The sequence below is a fragment of the Tiliqua scincoides genome, chromosome 3 (assembly GCF_035046505.1).
Source record: "Tiliqua scincoides isolate rTilSci1 chromosome 3, rTilSci1.hap2, whole genome shotgun sequence".
Lineage (NCBI taxonomy): Eukaryota > Metazoa > Chordata > Lepidosauria > Squamata > Scincidae > Tiliqua > Tiliqua scincoides.
Window position 1 is genome coordinate 205,290,789 of NC_089823.1, and position 20,810 is coordinate 205,311,598.

The following is a 20,810-nucleotide window of genomic DNA, read 5'->3' on the forward strand; positions in this document are numbered from 1 at the left end:
ATTATCCTCTCCCTTCTGATCAGGGAAGTTAGAAGGTGGCTAAGAGAAGCAGCATCACATATTTTGTAAAACTGTGAGCTTCTGTCTCTCACAGCCCAATCCTGTCCTAAGCCAACTCAACATGTGCAGGGACATGGACACAGTGTCTGCTGCATGCTATTGACTGGCCAGGGACCAGGCTGTGACAGAGATAAACCTAAGACAGACTTACCTATTCTGCTGCTGCCTTGTCCCCAATGGGCCTATTCGGACCTGCACCAGCTCGTTGGTTGGTGGGTCCAAGGGAGCATGTCAACCCAAGGCCAGGGTCAGATGATATTGGTGCCGCCATTGCCATTGATCTCGACCCCAACCCACACTTGACATTTCCTTGACAAGTCCTTGCCTTGATCCTCCCCAAGAACACCCTAAAAAATCCCCATTGCTGAATTATCTGCTCTGGTAGGAGTTCTGGACATCATTGGCATGTGCCAATAGCCACCAGCCTATCAGCTGGTGGCAGCGGCTGCTGTGCTAGCAGCCTGGCCCTTGTGATGATGAAATGCAAGTTCTGTTAGTGCAAGGCCCAGAAAGGATTTGGTCTTCAGTCTAGTTTTCCTAGTCATCTCAAGCTCTTTTCATGACTAATTGACCAGGATAGTAATTTGCAGCAGCAACTGTTACCCTGCACATGCCCGATCTCGTCTGATCTTGGAAGCTAAGCAGGGTCAGGCCTGGTTAGTACTTGGATGGGAGACCGCCTGGGAATACTGGGTGCTGTAGGCTTATACCATAGTCTTTCGAGACTGAAGGTTGCCAACCACCAGTAATTTGCAATGGTAACACCAGGTAAGTGGGGGGGTCTTTTACATGCATATGCCAACACCCCCTATCTGTTCTGAAGCTAGGTAGCAGAAAAAAGAGGAACTACCACATATATGCTTTTCTCCCCAAACACTTAGGAAGCATCTTGTGGTACCATAAGGACAACTGTGGATCTGAGAGCAGCGGTGTTCCTTCTTCATTCTTTTTGTGTCAGGATCCACTTTTAAATGCCTGCATGCCCAGTATTAACATGTCCTTAATGTGGGACAAGAGATGGAAGAGAGTTCTCTTTCATGCCACTGATGCCCCAGGCAGATACAGGGACTTCAGATGTCAACTAGATTTAGGTCTAGCTTACACAAACACAGGGTGGAGTGGTAAAGGTAGCAGCGTACAGTGAAATGATCCTGTCCAGAAATAGCTTTTACTTATCTGCTGTTTGTGTGACCCAGACCAATGTTGTGACTCCTTTGTCTTTTCTAGATCACTGTTTCTCAACCAGTCGTATGGGTACCACCAGTGGTACTTGAGGTAGTGTCTGGTGGTACTCATGGGACCTCCAGACACCTGCTGCCCAGCAGCAAGACCAGGGACATGATACAACGAACAGCAGTAGGAAACATGGTGGGTAGATCTCCAAAGCATGCTTTTCGCTTGCTAGAAAAAGCCCTGCCGTCCAACCTGAGCCTCTTACTAGTGTTTGTTGCGTCTGGCCTCCCAACCCAGAAATAACTGGTGATGATGTCATCACCAGTCACTTCCGGTGGTATTTCTGATAGTGAACCATGCAAAGTGGTACAGCAGGGGACAAATGTTGAGAAAAGCTGCTCTAGATCAACCAAATATGTAACACTATAGCATGTAAGCTTTTTTTGTGCCAGATATGCCTCCAAAGCAACAAAAAGACATATTAACTGTATTGAATTACAGGAACCACATTCTGGGATTTGTACAGCAACTACTTTTATTATTTTCAAATGCAAACTTTCGCATTTAGTTTGCTATTTTACAATTTTACAAACTAGGTATAAAAGACCATAAATAAATGACATAAGTTATGTGTACCTAAGATTGATGGAAAGGGGAAAAAAAACTACAAATTAAAACAAATAGAAAATCTATATTTCTAACGCAAAGATCATTCAAATTTGCAAACCAAGCAATGCGCTGTTAAGGGGTTTGTTTGTTTTGTTTTTTTCCAGTATGGACTAAATTATCATATGCCTCATACATTCTAACCACAGTCCTTGCATATTCCAACATACTTGTAGTGATACAAAAAAATAAATGCACTCTCTTTTTTTTAAATCTGTCTAATTATTATTCAGGATGCTTTCTTTCTGGTTATGAAAATGTCACATAAAAGAAAAATACTGCTTTGAAGTCCTGTTTACTGGCAAGAACCAGCCTTTTTTGTTTTTGTTTTATACATATATATATATATATTTAATACATAGATCCATCACACAGTTAATACAGCAAGAAACCTGGACAAACATCAACCGGTGGGGTTGTGAGCAGAACGATTTCCTAATGTACAGATGTTTGCTGTGTTAAAGAGAGTCTTGTTGATCTCATCTTCTGTAACAGGAAGGAACGGAAGCCAGTTCTGTATTAATTTCTCATGGTTGGGTGGCATTTTTACTGTTGCTTTCTTTTTCATCCATGTTCGGTTTAGTACGTTTGACTGCAATCTGAGTCTGCTGGTCTGCAGTGTACAGTTTATTCCCTCTTGGCTGTTTGAGAGTGCTATGTCCTGCCATCAGCACAACTGCACAATCCCAGGCATATTGATGAACACAATGTTGTGTTCATCAGACCAACAAAAATAATCGTTAAAGCAAGGAAAGGAGAAAAAGGAGGCAAGGATGGAAAAGCAACTCCTACACAGCATTTGGGGGGGGGGGCTATTCAATGCAGAACATTTGTAATGCAATATTTACACATTCTTGACCTTGAGCTCCCCCCCCCCCCGCAGGCATGTTGGTTTGACTGTCCTGTTCTGGCTTGCTATGCTGCATTGTATCTCAGTGGGGAAGAGCCTACTGCAGCCAGAAAGCAGGTCGAGCGCATCAACTGCTGAGCTCAAAATGTGGAATGGCAGTCAGTTCCCTAGACTCCCGCATTCAGCTCACCTCCAAGAACAGTACACAGAAAATTAACAGAGAACTCTCCAGACTGTAAACTTGTCCAAGGTAGAACCAGTGGGTTATTACCACTATACTCAGTGCAGGAATTTGTCTGCACTAAGAACATGATTATTTTTTGCAAACCTCTTGATAACCTTCAAAATCTCTGCTATCCTTTTAACTTGGGAGAAAAATGAGAGAAGTTGCTCAACACTCAATCAGGGGCTCAAAGTCTTTGCCAGTGGCACACAGAATCGGTATAATTTATTTCTGTGAATGGATAAGGGATTGCATATTTCAGTTTGGGTTCCACAAGTCTTTCAAAACCTACTTTTTCCCAGGAGAGAAATAAAAAGTCTACTAATAGTTTTGTTCAAAACAATCTACAGATGGTTGAAGACTTCATCTCCATCTACTTGTCCTTAAGGTACCGCTGCTTCAGGAATGAATACGCCTCATCGAGACTAATAGTTATTGATGGAGTTCTTTATCGCCATTATAGAATTCACTATGGATCACTCCACAACTAAAGTGAAAGTGCCCCTGCTCTAGGCTGAAGAACTATTTGTTAAGGTTAGTGTGGCAGCTACATAACATACGAATAGATACGGAATCGTAACATTCAGGAGTGTGTGTGTGTTTTCTAGCTACCGTTGCATAGCTCACCTACTGGCCTGGTAACTCAACAGCACTGCGACAAGCTGTCAAGCTGTCTTGAGACGCTCTCTGCATGTTCACAGGAGGCCCTGTGCAACACAAAAATGTGCATGCACACATGTGCGAGCACATACCGATACACAGACAACACACAAAGGCCATCCATACGCTCACGCATCCCGGAAGAGATAATAAGTTATATTTCCATTCTGTTAAAAAATATGGATATTATCACAATGGCACAGTTTCTGTAAAACATCACTTCATCGTCATATATGCAGTCTCAGCTGTTGTGAACTGGGTTCTGTGCGATGGCACCTCAGCCTGGTGTCCATTTCTCATGACTTGTAGGGATTTCGTACCTGCACTCAAACAAGTGCAGTTGTGACATGCAGAAAAACAACACCCCCCCAAAAATAAAACTTAAATAAATGGAGTGAGGAAAAAGAAGTCTGTAGGACTTTGATACAGTACATTCCTCAAGTGGCAATCAGAGAGCCATCTCTGGACCATATCGTCTTCTGCTGCTGTTAATGACCAAAATAATGTGTAAAAATCAGAAAGCCAAAGATACGCTCTTCAAGAAGCAATGCTGCTGATCCACAGTCCATCTTCTCTGCAGTCAGTGCTGAGGAAACCAGGGCAATGGAAGGTTTTTGCCTATGGTCTTTAATCCTCCAAAGTCAACATGGCACCAGGAAGGGCTGAGTCCGAAGAAGAGGAATCCATTTTCCCTGTTGAAAACAAAGAGCACATCAGACAAAGGCAACTTTTTTTTTTGGCTTCACATTGGTTAATCAGGGTAATCCATCAGAAAGGCTCAATATTCCATGTAAGAAATAGGACAAGCAACCCTGAAGCACCATGTTTGCAGTACAGGAATGTTCCTGGACCCAGATGCCAGGTGTCAACTGCAGTTCATGATGATTTTGCCCAGCTTAGAAGTTGGTGCCAAATTGGCTATGGTTGGCCACACACTGGTTCATTGAGTTTGAATTACGGTAACATGTAATTAGGGCTGCCCTTGAAGACCATTTGGGAACTGCCATTAGTGCAAAGTGCTACTGTGTGATTGTTGGTCAGTATGAGGCATGGTTAGCACAACACACCCTTGCTTTATTAGTTCCATTGGTTGTCAATCTGCTTCTGGGGAACAATGCAAGGTGCTGGTCATGACCTAAACATCTTGGGATCTGAACGACTGCCTTATCCTATTCCTGTACAAAAGTGCCCAAATCCTGAGATCAACCAAGAAGACTTTTTTTCCTTGTCCCACTGGTGGCAGAGGTACATTTGCAGTGACACATGAGAGGACCTCTTCTGCAGTGGCACCCAAAGTTTGGAACTCCTTGCCCCTAGATATAAGGCTGCCTCCATTCCTTCCAATGTTCTAATGATGACTGAAAACATTTCTATTCTGTTTAGATTTTAGTGCCAAAGTTTATGGTGATCTATTCTGTTTCCTCTCAGTTACTCTTGTGATTTTTTCCTGATGCTCTATACCAGGGGTGCCCAAACCACAGCCCAGGGGCCATTTGCTGCCCTCGGGGACCCTCAATTTGGCCTGCAAGGAGCCCCTAGTTTCCAATGAACCTGTGGCCCTCCATATACTTGCTGGAGTCTGTCCTGGCCCGACATGACTACTCTCAGCTAAAGGGCTGAAGGCTCCCTCCTCTTGAGTGAGCTGCAGGCTGAAGGCTCCCTCCACTGCTTGCTGTTTCACGTCTGTGAAGTGGTTGCAGCAGCAAAGAAAAGGCTTTGCGCAAGGTCTTTTATAAGCCTTCTTCCATTCAGATAATTTCCATCACTAATATATTCATTTATGTAAATTTATTCAAATTTTAAATGGAAATTAATTATTTTTTTCTTGGTCCTCAACACAGTGTCAGAGAGATGATGTGGCCCTCCTGCTAAAAAGTTTGGACACCCCTGCCCAATACTGTTTAATGTAGTTTTTTGTTTGCTTGCTTGCTTTGTTAATTATTGGTTTTATTTACTGTTGCATTTTATTTTGCTTTGTAATATACTAGTCACTGCCTTCAGTGCTTGCGTCCTTTGTGGGCAAGGAAAGGCAGGCACTTAAGGCAGTAAATATTTTAAATCCATAGCCTTCTGCAGCAAACCAGTATTACAATCTGACTGTTTCAAAGTCAACTTTAAAAAAAACAGACACACACATTTTTTTCCCCAAGTAGAAAAGCTTTTATGGGTAATTCTGCAAAAAGGTTTTACTAAGCTGTCACAGTCTGACAGGATCCAAATTTAGCCTCCCATGTTCTCAACACCTTGCTTTTCAGAATCAAGTTCAGAAGGGGAAGCTTGTGGTTAAAATCGGTACGTTGTTGTTACAAGTGACAAAAATGATGGGACTGACGTTGGGAATGTGGCAAGTTTGACTTGTTCAATTCACTCAGTGCTCCTGGCTTCCAAATAAATGCAGTGAACTCTAACAAATCAAACTCAAGTGTCATTTTCGTTTTGTGCCAAAGTTGCTGTCAGGAGTAGATAGAGCTTTAGGAGAGAAAAAAAATCAAAGCTGGAGACATAATGGGTGACAGTAACTTGCCTTGCACAGAATCACAGGTTCATAAGAAAGTGTGGCCTCACCTCACAACACTCTCATTCATGCACTGAGTCATCAGTGGCCTTAATTCTCTTTCATTAATAGTCGGAAAATAACAGATTTGGATCATTCCAAGTCTGCAGTCCTATGGATGCTTACTTGGATGACTCCATATTGAACACAAAGGAACTTTCAAGTAAAAATGCATAAGATTAGACCGCATACCACTTTCAGTTGTCAATGAAGCACAACCTTAAAGAAGAAGCACAACCATAAATGAAAAAGCATATCTTTTACCATGGTTGGCAACCTTCAGTCTCGAAAGACTATATATCCCTCAGATATATAATATCTGTTCAAAACTGAAGATGAGCATAATGTCTGGGATAGATTTTTTAAATAAATGATATAAGTAACTGTATGGAAGGTCTTGATTTAGGAAGATGGAATATTTAGCATTTTTTCAACTCACAGTCACGCTAAGAAAGACACCAACAAGATCATATTCCTTTTATAAACAAAATTAGATCCCAGATTATCTCAGTATTGGCAATCCCAATTGGACAGATTTCATGTCACATTGTAATTGTGTGGGGAAAAGTCAATCAAGTGGTGGATGGTGGTGGACAGAGAAGTGGATCAGTTTTTACAGTGGTCCATCAAACAAGCATCCATCTTGCCATGCATGCTGTTATCAGTAAAGATGGCACAAAACCAGTTCTAGGACATCTTCAAGTTGGGTTGATAAATGGATAATGGCAGCACTGAAAAACTGCTCAAAATCTAAGAGGGTGTAGACACTGTCAAGCTTCCAATCTAGTAAACTAGTACAGGTTTATCCTTAAAAAAATGGTAGTAATTTGTCCTATGTGGAGTTTTCTTTTAATTAATGTGCAGCAAGTCAATTGTGATTCCGTGGTGTACTTAACATCTGATCTGGTCTACAAATGGGATATCCAATATTTGAATGTTAGGGTGCTTTGGCCAGTCAATGCAATCTTTATCCCTGAGCACTGTTCACGGTAAACAAGCATCTACAGAGTTAACTTATTTGATTCAAAAGGAAAACATTACTATTTTACTGATTAAACATGCATTCTTCTTTACCACTTGAATGGAAATGGAGAAACTGCAACCACACTGGAGAAGTCATACTTCCACTGACCTTTTCAGTGTTGCACAATCAAAAGTCGCTTCGAAGGGCAAAAGGATTCAGGTCTGGAAGATCCATAGCCAAGCATTACTGACCAAGTTGTTTCCAAGAAGGATGACAGAGAGAGGCCTCGGTGTGGCACCCCATCAACCAACATTGCAACCCCCCAAAATCCAGTAATCCATGAGGATTGCTCTCTGTCTCCGTTCGCAGGTGGGCAAGTTGTCGATAGAGAGGCACTGATCAGCCAAAGGATATTCTCCATCAAGGTTTTTGCAAGGTACCACTGATGCACAGAGTATGCCAACATTTCCTGGTACAGAAGATTCTTCATTCCAATGAAAGGTGAACAGCTGTGGTATATCCCACAAAGCAAACACAATGATTGTAATCCCAATGGCTGTTGAGGGTACAATAGTATTTTCCTTCGTTCAAGCACAGTATCTTGCAGCAAACACAGCATCAGAACTTGTACGTGATGTCGTATAGATACATGTATATTACATAATGTCGATCCACACAGAAGGATATTCCAAGAAACAATTTGTTCCAGGCCTGTTCTCAAAATGACCGGCTGTCATTTCTGTAGGGTTCCCTCCCCGCAGCACTCCCAGTGATCTTTACATATCAATCAATGCTGCAAACATTATTATTATTGTTATTTCAAACAGCGAGGAGAGGAAGTAAAAAAAAGTGCAGTTCTTCAATTAAAGTGCATGGATGAGGTAAACTAATTTCAAGAGTTCTGAGTTTATTCAGCACTGGCTCAAACCGGAACCATTCTGCCGTGCATTTGTTGCACTTGGGTCCTCATTGCCTGGACGCTGTTCAGAATCTTATTCTGGTGTGCAATGGCAGTAATCCCAATTCTTGCCAGGTCACTGCGTGAAGCAAAAAGAAAGGGGTGAGAACTTCATGTCTGAGACGGATCCAGCGAAATACATTAGAGACAAGCACACAGAAAGTAAAAGAATGCAAAGCGAGATGAATGTATATCAATGCTTATCTAACTATCCAAAGGCACTGTGGGAGACATTTTGAAATCATATACGATCTCGACAAAAGGCATTCCAATAGTCTAATGAGTGTGATGATATGCAGCACAAAGCAAAAGAAGCCGATTAAATCCAGATTTACCAGTTTTTTTGTTATACCGCTGAGTACTTACTCCTGGTTCATATGCACTACAGCCTCTAGAGTGGTATAGCTGGCAGCTGTGAAGTTGTCCTTGTATCGCTCCATCTTAATAGCCTGGAGCCAATCACCGACAGAAACTACAGCTGAGAATTCAGGAGAACTTGGATCCAGCAAAGCGGTGTTAGGCCTAGGAACAAAAAAAAGAAAGCATATTACAAAGGTGTTTGCCTCAAATAAAAAGAAAGGAAAAGACACTAGCTGAATTTAGACTGTGCAATCATTTGTACTCAGTACAGATAAAAGAGCCACGGAACGCATGAGATCTATAAGAAAAATACTGAACAGAACTGCGTGTAGTGCAAACATTCAGGGCAAAAATCATCCAGGGGGTTTAAGGGACTTAGGGCCAAATCCTATCCAACTTTCCAGCCCTGGTGTAGCCATGCCAATGGGGTGTGCACTGCATCTTGTGGTGGGAGTGTAGTTATGGAGGCCTCCACAAGGTAAGGGAACATTTGCTCTCTTGCCTCGGGGCTGCACTTCAGCTGTACCGGTGCTGGAAAGTTGGATAGGATTGGGCCCTCACATCGTAAAAAAGAATACTTAGGAGGTGCTCAGTGTCCGCTGAAATCACTATGAGAGTAAGGAGCATATTCTTGTCTTTCTAAATCTAATTTATGCTTAATGTTCCATTTTAAAGCTATTAAAATTTGACCAGTATACTGCTTTTCCACTTGATATTCTGAGGTGAACATTTATTGCCAAGAACAGTTGCTAGCTCCTGTTTGCTACAAGGGGCCTAAAGGAGCCTGCTAGAATGGTCCCTCCTGGGGATCGGCTTCCTGGGGAACGGCCCCTCAGTCTCATACATCCCAGTGCCATCTGTGTACTGTATTGTAATGGTAACACAACAGAAAAGTCTTTACAGGCTCTGTTCTAAGCATTACGTACAGATACAGTCTTGTGTTTAGGTCAGCGTTTCTCAAACTGTGGGTTGGGACCTACTTGGTGGGTCGCGAGCCAATTTCAGGTGGGTTGTGTAGCACCTACCATAGTTGCTATTGAAAATACAGAACTGAAAATGCAGGGTACAGAGCTGCTGAAAAGGGGGGGGGAGAGCTATGTGGTTGGAGAAGGATCCAAGTCTGTGCTCTGCTTTGACTTCCAAGCTTGAATATTTGAATTCTGAGCTATGCAGGTGCACTGTATAATGGACCTGTGGCTGATCGTGGCATAGGTTTGAAGCCTAAATTAATTATTTCACTTCTGACTATGACATCATATCCAGGTTAATGACATCATTTCCAGTTGGTCTCAACAGACTGTCATCCTAAAAAGTTTGAGAAACACTGGTTTAGGCTATTAAACCAATCATTCAGGGACAATCCATTCCACTAAAAACTTCTTGGTGCACAGACCAACTATCTTGAAGGACACAGTCACATGGAGAACTTAGCATGCGAGTTAGGTCCTCAAGTATGCAGCTGCAGCTACACACAAACAATATCACATAACAACTGGTAAATCTGGGGCAACCACAGTCTAAAATCACTGCCAAGAAACAACGACTGGATCTGTGCAAGGCCCAAATGACATGCTAAGCTCTTCCCTGGGAAAAAGCAGAAAGCACAAAAGAAATATTTTGAGTGTGTGCACCAGCCTTTGATTTAGGGTAACTTATATAAAAAAAGAAATTTGTTGACAAGTGCCTTTTGCAACATTCTACTGTATTTTTAATTGCAAGAAGTGAAACAGACTACACAGGTAGTCCGCTACAAATATTGATGGTTACAGGACACAGCTTAGACACACATTTCTGAAAGATGCCTACCCAACCTTAACTTGAAATGTTAAAAAATCAATAGCACTGGCTGTGCAATTTTGATCACCCCGAGGCCAAGGAAATGTGCTTTATCTGAAACATTTTCAAATGTAAACCAATTCTAAGTACAGTGACAGTCTATTGTGATAGGATCCTCTCCCTGCCTCAGTGTGCCCCTTGTCCATTCTGAAAAGTCAGTTCACCATTCAAGAGAAACAGTGACAGTGGACCCAAGTGCTACTGCACGGTCTAGAACAGTCGTTCTCAAACTTTTAGCACCAGGACCCACTTTTTAGAATGAGAATCTGTCGGAACTCAGCAGAAATGATGTCATGACTGGAAGTAACATTAACAAGCAGGAAAATTTTTAACAATCCTAGGCTGCAATCCTACCCACATGTACCCATGAGTAAGCCCCATTGACTATCATTGTTAAGAGCATATACAAAGTAATCTGTTAAAAGTACAGATCTGTAGCATTTCCCCAACTGCAGTCAAATACCACAGTAGCATCAAGTCTAATATATTAAAAATAAAATATTGAAATGAATGGGAACCCACCTGAAATTGGTTCATAACCCACTTAGCGGGTCCTGACCCACAGTTTGAAAAAACACTAGTTTAGAAGTTCAGAACTTCAGAAAGACAAGTTCCTGGTCAAGTTTGCAAGCAAGCTAAGTGCCTGCAAACAAAGCAAGGATGACAGGGAGTTAATCCACTCTTTAATCAATCCATTCCTGACTGACATGTGTGCCAGGACTAGCATAACCTAATAGGAGAGCTTTGATCTTTGTTTTGTGGAAAGTGTGCTTCAGATATCCACACGATTATAATTATAGTTTTTTTAAAAATATATGATCAGTGCATATACTGATAGAATCTTTTCTTATTTTACACTGTTTGTACCTAACAGTGGGCTTCAATGGACCATAGTAAATTGCTGCCATCAATATGCTTTTCTTTTTTTTTTTAAAAGACTATTGTTTTAACTTATTCCAAACACATAGCATCAAAGGCTGGGTGCATTAAAGACTTCTTACAGGATATTGTCCTCATCTTGAATGATTGCTACTTCTCTTTCTTAGCAAGTCACCACACCCCTTTCTATGACTGGTACATTTAGCAAACATCAAAGAGTGAGAGATGGCTGGTCAGAAAAGGGCAGCTTCCAGTGCGCAAAGATGCACTGACAAACTCAAGTCATTTGCTTTGCATTTTGTGCTCATGTAGAAACAAGCATGCATGTCACTTAGCAGATTCTAAGTAACAGGCAAGGAAGGCCAGATCCCTGACTACAAGGGGGTGTCGGAAATCCATGCTTGCTAGCAGACTGAAAGCAAATATGACTGGAGGTGTTTAAACAATTGGCATTATGTGGCCCGTCCTCTTAAATAATGTAACACCGAGGTGGGGGACGACACACACTTGCCAGACTACAGATGCAATTAGAGCAATTCGGAGGAAACTGGATGATAGTGGCCTCAGAGGACCAATAACCTGTCTTTGGTAATGTAAATGGTAAGCAATGGTCGCCAAGGGGCAGGCTCGTTTAAATGTGAAAAACCACTTTTCCTCTCAATCCTGGATTGTCAGCAGTTGAATCTCACACTGTCCGGTCTCTGCTGACTGCTGCACTTGTTCAAGGAGACACATTGGAGGGTTGTGCAATCGTTAGTTCCCCTCAGCTAAAGATGTGTGCCGTTGTTAGAATATTTCTGCCTTACTCCACATCTTGCCTCTGGTCAGCTATGACACCTTGTTCCTGGTGACACCTGATTGATTATGCACTGCAGGGAAATTCACTTGACTTTGAGCCGTAGAGTAGCTAAAAATAAAATATCTGCAAGCGCAAGAATTTCTGCAAGTATTCCTGTTCATCTCCACTGTGCCTGGCCTCTCTGTTTTTACTGGTAAGGCAAGGTCTTCACACCTCAGTCAAAACCAAGTGCTCTGAAATGAGTTGGCCCACTAATGATACTAGCTAAAGTGATTGAACAGGGCCAGAGCCTAACTTCCTGTTTGGAGATGCAATTGTGCCAGCGCAGTGTTGGCTGCATCCTGCAGGGAAGTCTGGGCCTCCGGAGACCTCCTTGGCAAAGATAACATTTGTTTCCTTCCCCTGTGGCAAGCCCCCACTGTCCCCATTGGTCAACTCAGACCTGCACCAGTGATATCACTGTAACATCATTTAAACCTCAGACCCAAACAATTCCTAGATGATGATTGGTTGGGCCTAGTTTTAAGTTACATGAAAATTCTGGGGTGTGCGAACACAGATTTCTTCAGGGGAGCACTGGGACAAACGGGGGAAGGTTATCATTTACCTTTTCTCTTCCATTCTGTTTTCCAAATAAAAAACTACCCTGGTGACTGTTGAGAGGCTAGTCAGGGCCAACTACTACTACTTCCCTACCAATGTTAAGCCATTTTGGATCTGGGGTGCCTTCCTTCTTCCAAGTCTGCTTTGATGTTGTGAAGGATGGGGAAAAGGGTTACTATTCTTTTTGCATTGGGTTTTACTACAGTTTGGTTCGTTGGTTCTTAAAAATGAGAAGTTAACAACAAAATGGGTGTGCTGGTAACTTACTGGCTTTTGAAGTTATTGTTATTCACAGGGAAAAGTCTGATCAGATAAGCTTTTACATTCCTAGTATTGTCCTATGTAAAGAGTCCGTACTGAACCCAGCCCTGACTGCTGAACAGGCACTGAGATGCAGCTGCAGAAGGTCTTTGCCAAGCCTACTAAGGCCTATGTTTATCAAAGTCGTTTGTTTGAAAGGGTTTTAAATGGCTTCTTAAGAAAAACAAATTGCTTTTGTTTAATTATTTTATATTAGAGCAAGACAAGCCTCATATGAATTTGTGTTTTCTTATAATAATATTCCACATCTTTTGCAGCCAAAAAATTCTTACCATGTTTATTCTCTATGATCATGTCTTGTGTCCCATCACCATCAATAGTTTGGCTGGTTGGGGTGCAGGCCAGAATCTTTTCAACTGCAGCACCCAGACTGTGGAACTTGATTTCTCACAGAGCCAAGCTCCCCATCTTCCTAATGCCCTTTTCTTTTTTAATACTCTTTTTATATTTCATTGTTTTGATTTTACAGTTTACGATAATAAACAAAATATTGCTCTGTGTGTATATTGCTGTTCGTTCAACGTAAAGCCCACGTGAGGAAGTGGGAGTGAGCCAATAAGCCCTTCTCCTCTGGTTCCAGAGTTCTGTCCCCCAGTGCACAGCATTTGTCACCAATGACCAACACTGCACTTGAGGAGAGATCTTCCCTGTGGTACAGCATGCTGGATACAGATCAACATTGCATGCATGAAGGGACAGGGCTCTTGGTGTGCATGAGCATGGGGGAAGGGGCTGCCAGCACACTCCCCCTCCCCCAGTAAACTTTTCATCACATCAACTGTAATGTCTGCTCCTTAGCGCGCCCTGTCAACTGAGAATGAATACCACAATATTAGGTACTTTACCATTGCAAGTAACAACAAGAAGTATTCAGTAATAAGTATGGGACAAAACTTTAATTGGTATTTGCAAAGATTCCTCCCCCACTGCCCGCAACAGGCTTGAAAATTCTTGTTATTTTGTACCAATCTTTTAATCTGCCTTGACTTTTATTCTCTGTGGCTGCAATGATCTTAGATTTGGGGTTAAAGCTTCTGAGTCCTTCTTGCTTTCATGTTGTATTTATTCTGTTTAAAGTGTGTATTGTGTACACACACTTGTATCTCACATTTCTTAGCTGCCTTGTGGGCTTTATGAGTCCCAGAAAAGGTGAGATAGAAGTATCTCACTAATAAAATAAATATATAAAATGACACGGGGAGCATAAGTGACCTTTTCAAACCCCCACATATTTCACTTCCCACCTCCTCTTCAATTGAAGAACAAGTCTGACTTCCAGACATGTTTAGAACTACCTCAACAGCATGCTAGAAGCATGTTCAAAATAGATGGGCAAGTGAATGAGGGTGTTTACTGAGGTCTTACCCTCAGAATCCTGAAGGAATGTTTTCCCCAAAATGTGGGCCAGTAGGAAGCCAGTGTAAAACAATGAGAAACAGTCTTTCTCTGAGTGTTTTTATTTTTAAGGGGGAAAAAAACAAACCTGAAATAGTCTGGCCAAAACTACGAAGCAGACTTCAGTTTTAGCAGAGAAGTTTAGGTGAGTTACAGTTGCCTGTCACCACCAATATATTCCCTCATCCATCACCATTAAGAAAGCACAGCTGACCTGGAGCTCTCAGAGCCTGTCCTCTTCAAGCTGTTGGGGTTGCGGATGAGTTTGTCTAGCATGTTGACAATCTGTCCAAATTTAGGCCTGTCACTACGTTCCTTCTGCCAGCAGTCCAGCATTAGCTGATGGAGAGCGATGGGACAGTCCATTGGGGGTGGCAGTCGATACCCTTCTTCAATGGCTTTGATAACCTAGCAAGAAAATGTTTTAGGAGATCTGAGTAACATAACAACAGGCTTATAAAATGTGATAACCTTAAGAAAGCCTAAGTATAGAAACAAGTGCAGAAGTAAAGCAACATAATTAAACTCTGAACACAGACTCCAAATGATTGCTGAGCTTGCCAGCTTTCATTGTTTCTTTTGTGGAATTCTGTAATCACTTTACAGAAATCTTACCGAAAGTGGAAGCTGGAAATACTATGAGGACATCTGTTTAAATATTGTAACTCATGGGTTTCAAGAGAGCATAGTGAACACCCTTCAAAACAGAAACTGGTGAAGGAAAAGAATGGGCTTGACTGATTGTACGAGTCTGTACATTAGTCCTTGGGAATTTGCACTGCTGCGTCACTTATTAAGACATTTGCAGGTATCCAAGGGACCAGACTCTATGCCTGTTTCCTGTGCAATGGTTCAGCTCAGCTCCTCTGCCAGCAACACCTGGTCCTGTTTCTCTTAAGACAGATCTTATCTGTCTCTCCTGCAGCACAGACAGGAAAATTGCCTTGGGCTGCTCCTTCTCCATAAGGCCCAGCTGCAAACTGGCCTAACGTATCACTTAAAAGTGCATAATTATTAACAGTATCCAAAGTGATCCAAAACCCGTCTATATAAAAGACACCATAAGCCCCCTTCCATACATATAGCTCATTATCACATGCTGCCCATTTGGCAAACCTATGTAGAATGAGCTCATGCATAATCAAGCCGTAGTCCCTGACAGCCGGGTACCCAGTTCACAACCCTTCACCCCATCACAGTTGGCACTAATGGGCACTCTTGTTGGTAGTCTTTAAAGAGCGAACAAAGATTAATTGGCCACACACATTGATTCACACAACCATAGAACTGGTTTCACAAGCAGAGTGACTAAGGCACAATGTGGATTCATACTTCCATCGCCACTAGGCGCTCAGCAAGCAGAGAAAAGTGTCGTCTCCAAGGCTACCAACCCTGCCCTATTCACAAACACAAAATTAATATCTTTCCAAGCCTTATTTGTATTCCAATTGCCTGGAGAAAGATGTATATTCCTCCTCCTCACCGCCACAGTGAAGTGTTTCTTTATCTATGTGACAATCTCTGTGACGTGAGCTGCATAGCGCTTTGTTCACCTCCACTGGTAAAAGGCGTCACAGTTACATCACTGGCTCAATTAATCTGGGTATTCTTCTTTTCCTCCCATCAGCCAAGAGGCATAAAGAATATTAGCAAAGCTACTTGGGCATTGCTCTGAACTCTGTTCTTGTTGGTAGTGAAAGCTCATCGTGCTTCCAAAGTGCAATTGAAGCTTTGTTTTCATGCTAACTTACATGTGACTTTTTCAAAATATTGAGCCAAATCATTGGTCTGTCTAGTCCAATACTGTCTTCTTTACAAGTCTACTGTGGGAGTGGACTCCAAGACCTTTCCCAGGTCTACTACCAGGGCTGGATTTAAAAGCTGTAGGGCCCAACTGGAAAGATTTTTTGCAGAGCCCAAGGTTCACAGCCAAGGTCCACAGAATCTTAGGGCTCAATCCTATCCAGTTTTCCAGCACTGATAAAGCTGTGCCAGTGAGGCATGTGCTACATTGTGTGGTGGTGGTGGGCAGTCACGGAGGCCTCCTTAAGGTAAGGGAATGTTTGTTCCCTTGCCTCGGGGCTGCATTGTGGTTGCATCAGCGCAGGAAAATTGGATAGGATTAGTCCCTTAGAGATATAAATACTATATATTTACTATAGAGATATATTATAGACTTTATATGGTAGAATGGAAAGCAATCAAAATGTCCACTTTAAAATGGTCTAGGACCATTTTAATTTAATATACAATTGTATATATATAAACCCACAAGCAAACAAACAAAAAGTGTAGATTACAGGTGGTATGTTGGTATCCACTGATTTGGCATTCACTGATTTGACACAACACTGATACCTGGGTTCACTTTTAAATGCCTCGTAACAAGTGAAAAAGCACCAAATCCAAATTCCTGCCTTTGTGCTGTTAAACCATACTGGTTGCAAGCTTCTTGGGGTTAAAGATAGCTTTAAAGACCCAGTTCTGGGTTTCCTGCTCCTGCATTGTCACCCCAGAATGCATCAGTATAGACGCAATATCACATTCAGCTACTAGATGAGATGAATAATGAAATCTAAGGAAATGAAATAATTCCATTAAATTCCATTATTCAACCATCTAGTAGCTGAATGTGATATAGCCTCTATACCGATGCATTCTGGGGTGACAATGGAGGAGTAAAAAACCTGGAAGTGGGTCTTTAAAGCTGTTTTTCCATTGATATGGCATCCACTGATTTTTTTTTAAATCCACTGTGAGTTCTGATACAGAACCGCAGTGGATAACAAGGCACAACCTGTACATTTGAAAAGTAAATAGTTACAAAACCACTTGTTTTAGTGACTGTGACAAGATTTAATAAAATATTAATTTTATTTTATATGTTTATCCTAGTGCGGGCCCCCCCCTTAGGCACAGGGCCCAATTGAGAGCAACTGGCCCAACTGGCTTAAAGTTGGCCCTGTCTACTATTTTAGATAGCTGGGAGGGGAAAAGCCACAGATCAGTGGAAGAGCACCTGCTTTGCCTACAGAAGGCCTCAAGTTCAATCCCTAACATTGCCAGGTAGAGCTAGGAAAGAACTCCCCCCCCCTTTTGAAATCCCACAATCTGCTACCACTCAGTGTCAACATTACTGAGCTAGACAGTCTGACTCACATGTTCCTACAAGATGTCAACAACTAAGCATGGGATTTTATGCCTGCAAGCGCAAGTGCTATACACATGTAAACAATCTTGGGAACTTTTCACATTGATACAAAGGTAGTTGAGTTCTAAAATAGTCAACTTTCTAATTTGACTAAGTGCTCTGTGTTTCATATCTCAAGATCAAAGAAGAAATGTTAATCTGCTTATAAATCCTACTGGTAAAGGTTATATCTCATTTTCACTGGACCATCTTCATTTCTAAATGTCTGCGATATTGGATTCCTTCTCTTCTTCAACAGCACCATCTATTCTATAGAAGCAAGAATGTTATTAACTCCCTCTTGGAACTGACTGAAAATGTCCAGATGGTTCAGTTAAAGGGACTTGCATAATTTACCAGGGGTCATTTGTTAAGCTGTTCTTTTTAATGTCCCCCAAGGACGTATCATCTATTATTGTTATTCAAACTTCTCACACAATAATAATCATATCTTATAGTATACACCAAAGAAAATTTGTTGCATTTTCTCAGATGGAAATTACAGCTACAGAATATGAATTTGAACCATGCTGCAATTTGAAATATTTGCCCTTAATGGGAAAGTCAGTTTTAGTAATGTATTCTTAATGGATCCTCAAGTGAGAAATTGTGGTACAGAATCAATGTTAACAATTTTCTTTCCTCACTCGAATGTCTGAAATGCTTTGCAAATGGAAAAGCATTTCACTTTTCTGAGGTTCGTTTTGAAAGATGTGTAACTCTTTCCTACCCTTTGTTATATGGTCAATATTTTATTTCTGCTTTTTCCTTTTTATTTCAAGGTGTGCAGGAGACAAGCATTTCAGCATATATGCCTGGTGCTCCAGGAGCTGTATGAAGAGCAAGGGCTAGACCAAAAACATGGCTATGTGCATGATTGATGGCAAGAGGCCACAGATCCACAGGCCAGGAATGCCACACTTTTCACTGAATCATAAAATCCCCCCTCCCCTTAATTGATCTATGGAGTCCAGTGTGCCAGTTTGAATGCAGACCTGTTTACTCCTTAAATTCAAATGAAGTTTTCACACCTCCAAAACTCAGGTCAAGCCTTCCAACTCCAAATCCTACAACAGCATATTAGGTATCTTGTGACCACAGCCGCCTCCCTGGACTCCTATGTTTGGGCAAAACAACTTTTGTGCAAGGGAAAGCTTTCACACCACACCAAACCCATGATTAAGCTCTAGTCTGGGCCAGGGGTCTCCAAAATCCAGCCTGTGGGACGCATGCAGTCCTCAACACCATGTTAAGATATATGATGGGGCCCTGGGGCCAAAAAGTTTGGAGATCCCTAGTCTAAGCCAACAGAAATCCAACTAGCTACAACACCCCCAACTAGGTGGGAAAACTCAGCAGGTGCTGACAGTCAACAAAACCTTTATTAGGCATAAACATTTGATAGGTGAGGACTCTGTACAGAAATTGTAGAGAGTATAAATCTAAGCAGGTGCTGACAGTAGTGGATTCCCTGACAGTGTCACTCCACACAGAATCAAACAGCATTCTACGGTGCAAAAATCAATAAAAGCCTTGGAATTTAGAGCTTCGAGTTGTTTGTTCAGTTCTTTGTCTTCCCTTTGCTCACTGCATCCTGCCTTGCTGTTGGCCTGTGGAACACACTGCAATCCCCTTTCTTTTTAAGCCTTCTCTCTCACTGAGCATTACTGAAATTGCCCAGCCACCATGGGCTGACCAGCTAACTTCCAGGGCTACTTCCGTCTCTCTAAGTGCCCCTTCCAAGAAAGGCAGTTTGGCTCCCTTGCCCTTCTTCCTTCAAGGCCCCTGCCTTATTGCATGTTAGGGCTTGCTTCACAGTCCTCTTTCTGTCTGTGAGATCTCTCTATAAATCAGGAAGGTTCATGTGGTTTACTTCCTGCTGTTGTGGTCCCCACAACACAATGGCCTGAAGCATCACTGAGTACAGACAGGTAACTCCGGTCTACGGTGCAGCCTCACCAAAGACCCGTCAACTATTTTCTTTGCCTCTGTCTCCTGTGAGATACACTGACTGCATACTTGGTGTTTGTTCTTCTTCCTCTCTGTTGTGGGTATTGTGTGTTGTGTGAGTGCCAAGCCATTTTCTGTTTTTGTATAATTGTATCAGAGACCCAAAATCAGCCTCAGGCCTCCTTTCCCAAACAAACTCCTTTGACCACCAAACTCCTTCAGGTCCACCAAAACGAGGAGAACAATGGCACAATCCTATCCCCCTTCTGTGCTGTGCTGTAAAGTATGTTGCAACAGTGCAAGCTCCAGTTCCACTGGTGGGAAGGCATGCACTGTCCTGCTGGTGCCAGGCAGCGCAAAGGTGAGGGAAGGGTGGGGAGAGGACATAATGGGGTGGGGAGAGGGTAGGGAGGAATGAAACTGGTCAGGGGGAAGGAAACTGGTCAGGTTGGAGGCAGGAGGATTGTGCTCAGCAGGAGGGATTGATGGCACTGGCATGCTCCATATCCTATCCCCCCTTTCCCAGGTGTTATCCGCCAACACAGATCAATTCAGACTTATGCCAACAATTTCAGCCTTTACCTTGGGGAAACCTCCAACATGCAAAAGTCTCCCACAAGCCACTCTGGTGCTGCTGCATCAGCACAGGGGAATTTAGACTGGGCTGTCAGTTGTCATCCCTTTTGGATATGTGGGACATCAGTTAAGAGTGCTTGTTTGGTGGAAGAGACTAGCTCCCATAATGCAAGGGGGTGAGCTGCTTTCATGGCCTGCACATAGGTTCACCTCCTTGCCTGTAGCTCTTGGTTCAGGCTACAGAGAACTGTACCCTGCTGCAGCCTTCCTCTGTGATATGAACCTAGAACCTTTCCCCCTCCTCTTCTCCCCATTTTTCTTCCTTCCTTCCCTTTATCTCAAAACCTCCACTTCCTTCCCCTGGGAAAGCCAATTCTGATCTCCCTACAACCTGCCCCCCCACACACACATTTCCCCTTTTTTGCTCTGCCCCTTCTAAAGTAAGCCCCATTATAGTCAATTATAGTCAAAGGGGTTTACTCAAATAAGTGAGTATAGGATTACAGCCTTAATTCTGCAGGGCCCCAGTTTGAATCTCCATTTTGGTTTTGGGCACAAAAATAAATCCTTTTTGCACCTTTCTCCCATGCTTCCAGTCTCCTTTGCTGGCCAAATTAAATGAATATACACATGCTAACATCTAACATCCCATCAGACATTCATATGAAAAGAAATCCAGGATGATGGTAGGCATTTAAAGGGGCAGGATTATGACAATAGAAACAGGCTTTATTCTTCTGGTTTGCATGACCATTGACAGGTAGCAATAAGATCAACAAAGGCAGAGGACAAG

General features: G+C 42.3%; 1 protein-coding gene and 1 pseudogene across 1 annotated transcript in view; one reads left to right on the top strand and one right to left on the bottom strand.

Moving 5' to 3' along the window:
* Positions 1-645: 645 nt before the first annotated feature.
* LOC136646112 (5S ribosomal RNA) lies at positions 646-765 on the top strand (annotated as a pseudogene).
* Positions 766-1,742: 977 nt separating this feature from the next.
* Positions 1,743-20,810, bottom strand: part of EPHA4 (EPH receptor A4) — a 190,013-nt gene continuing 170,945 nt past the window's right edge. The window contains exons 15-18 of the mRNA XM_066620651.1: positions 14,516-14,709; positions 8,475-8,630; positions 7,319-8,187; positions 1,743-4,324 (exon numbers count right to left, since the gene is read on the bottom strand). Of these exons, the coding sequence (XP_066476748.1) occupies positions 8,073-8,187; positions 8,475-8,630; positions 14,516-14,709 (465 nt within the window). The 3' untranslated portion in view covers positions 1,743-4,324; positions 7,319-8,072. The remainder of the gene's footprint in view (positions 4,325-7,318; positions 8,188-8,474; positions 8,631-14,515; positions 14,710-20,810) is intronic.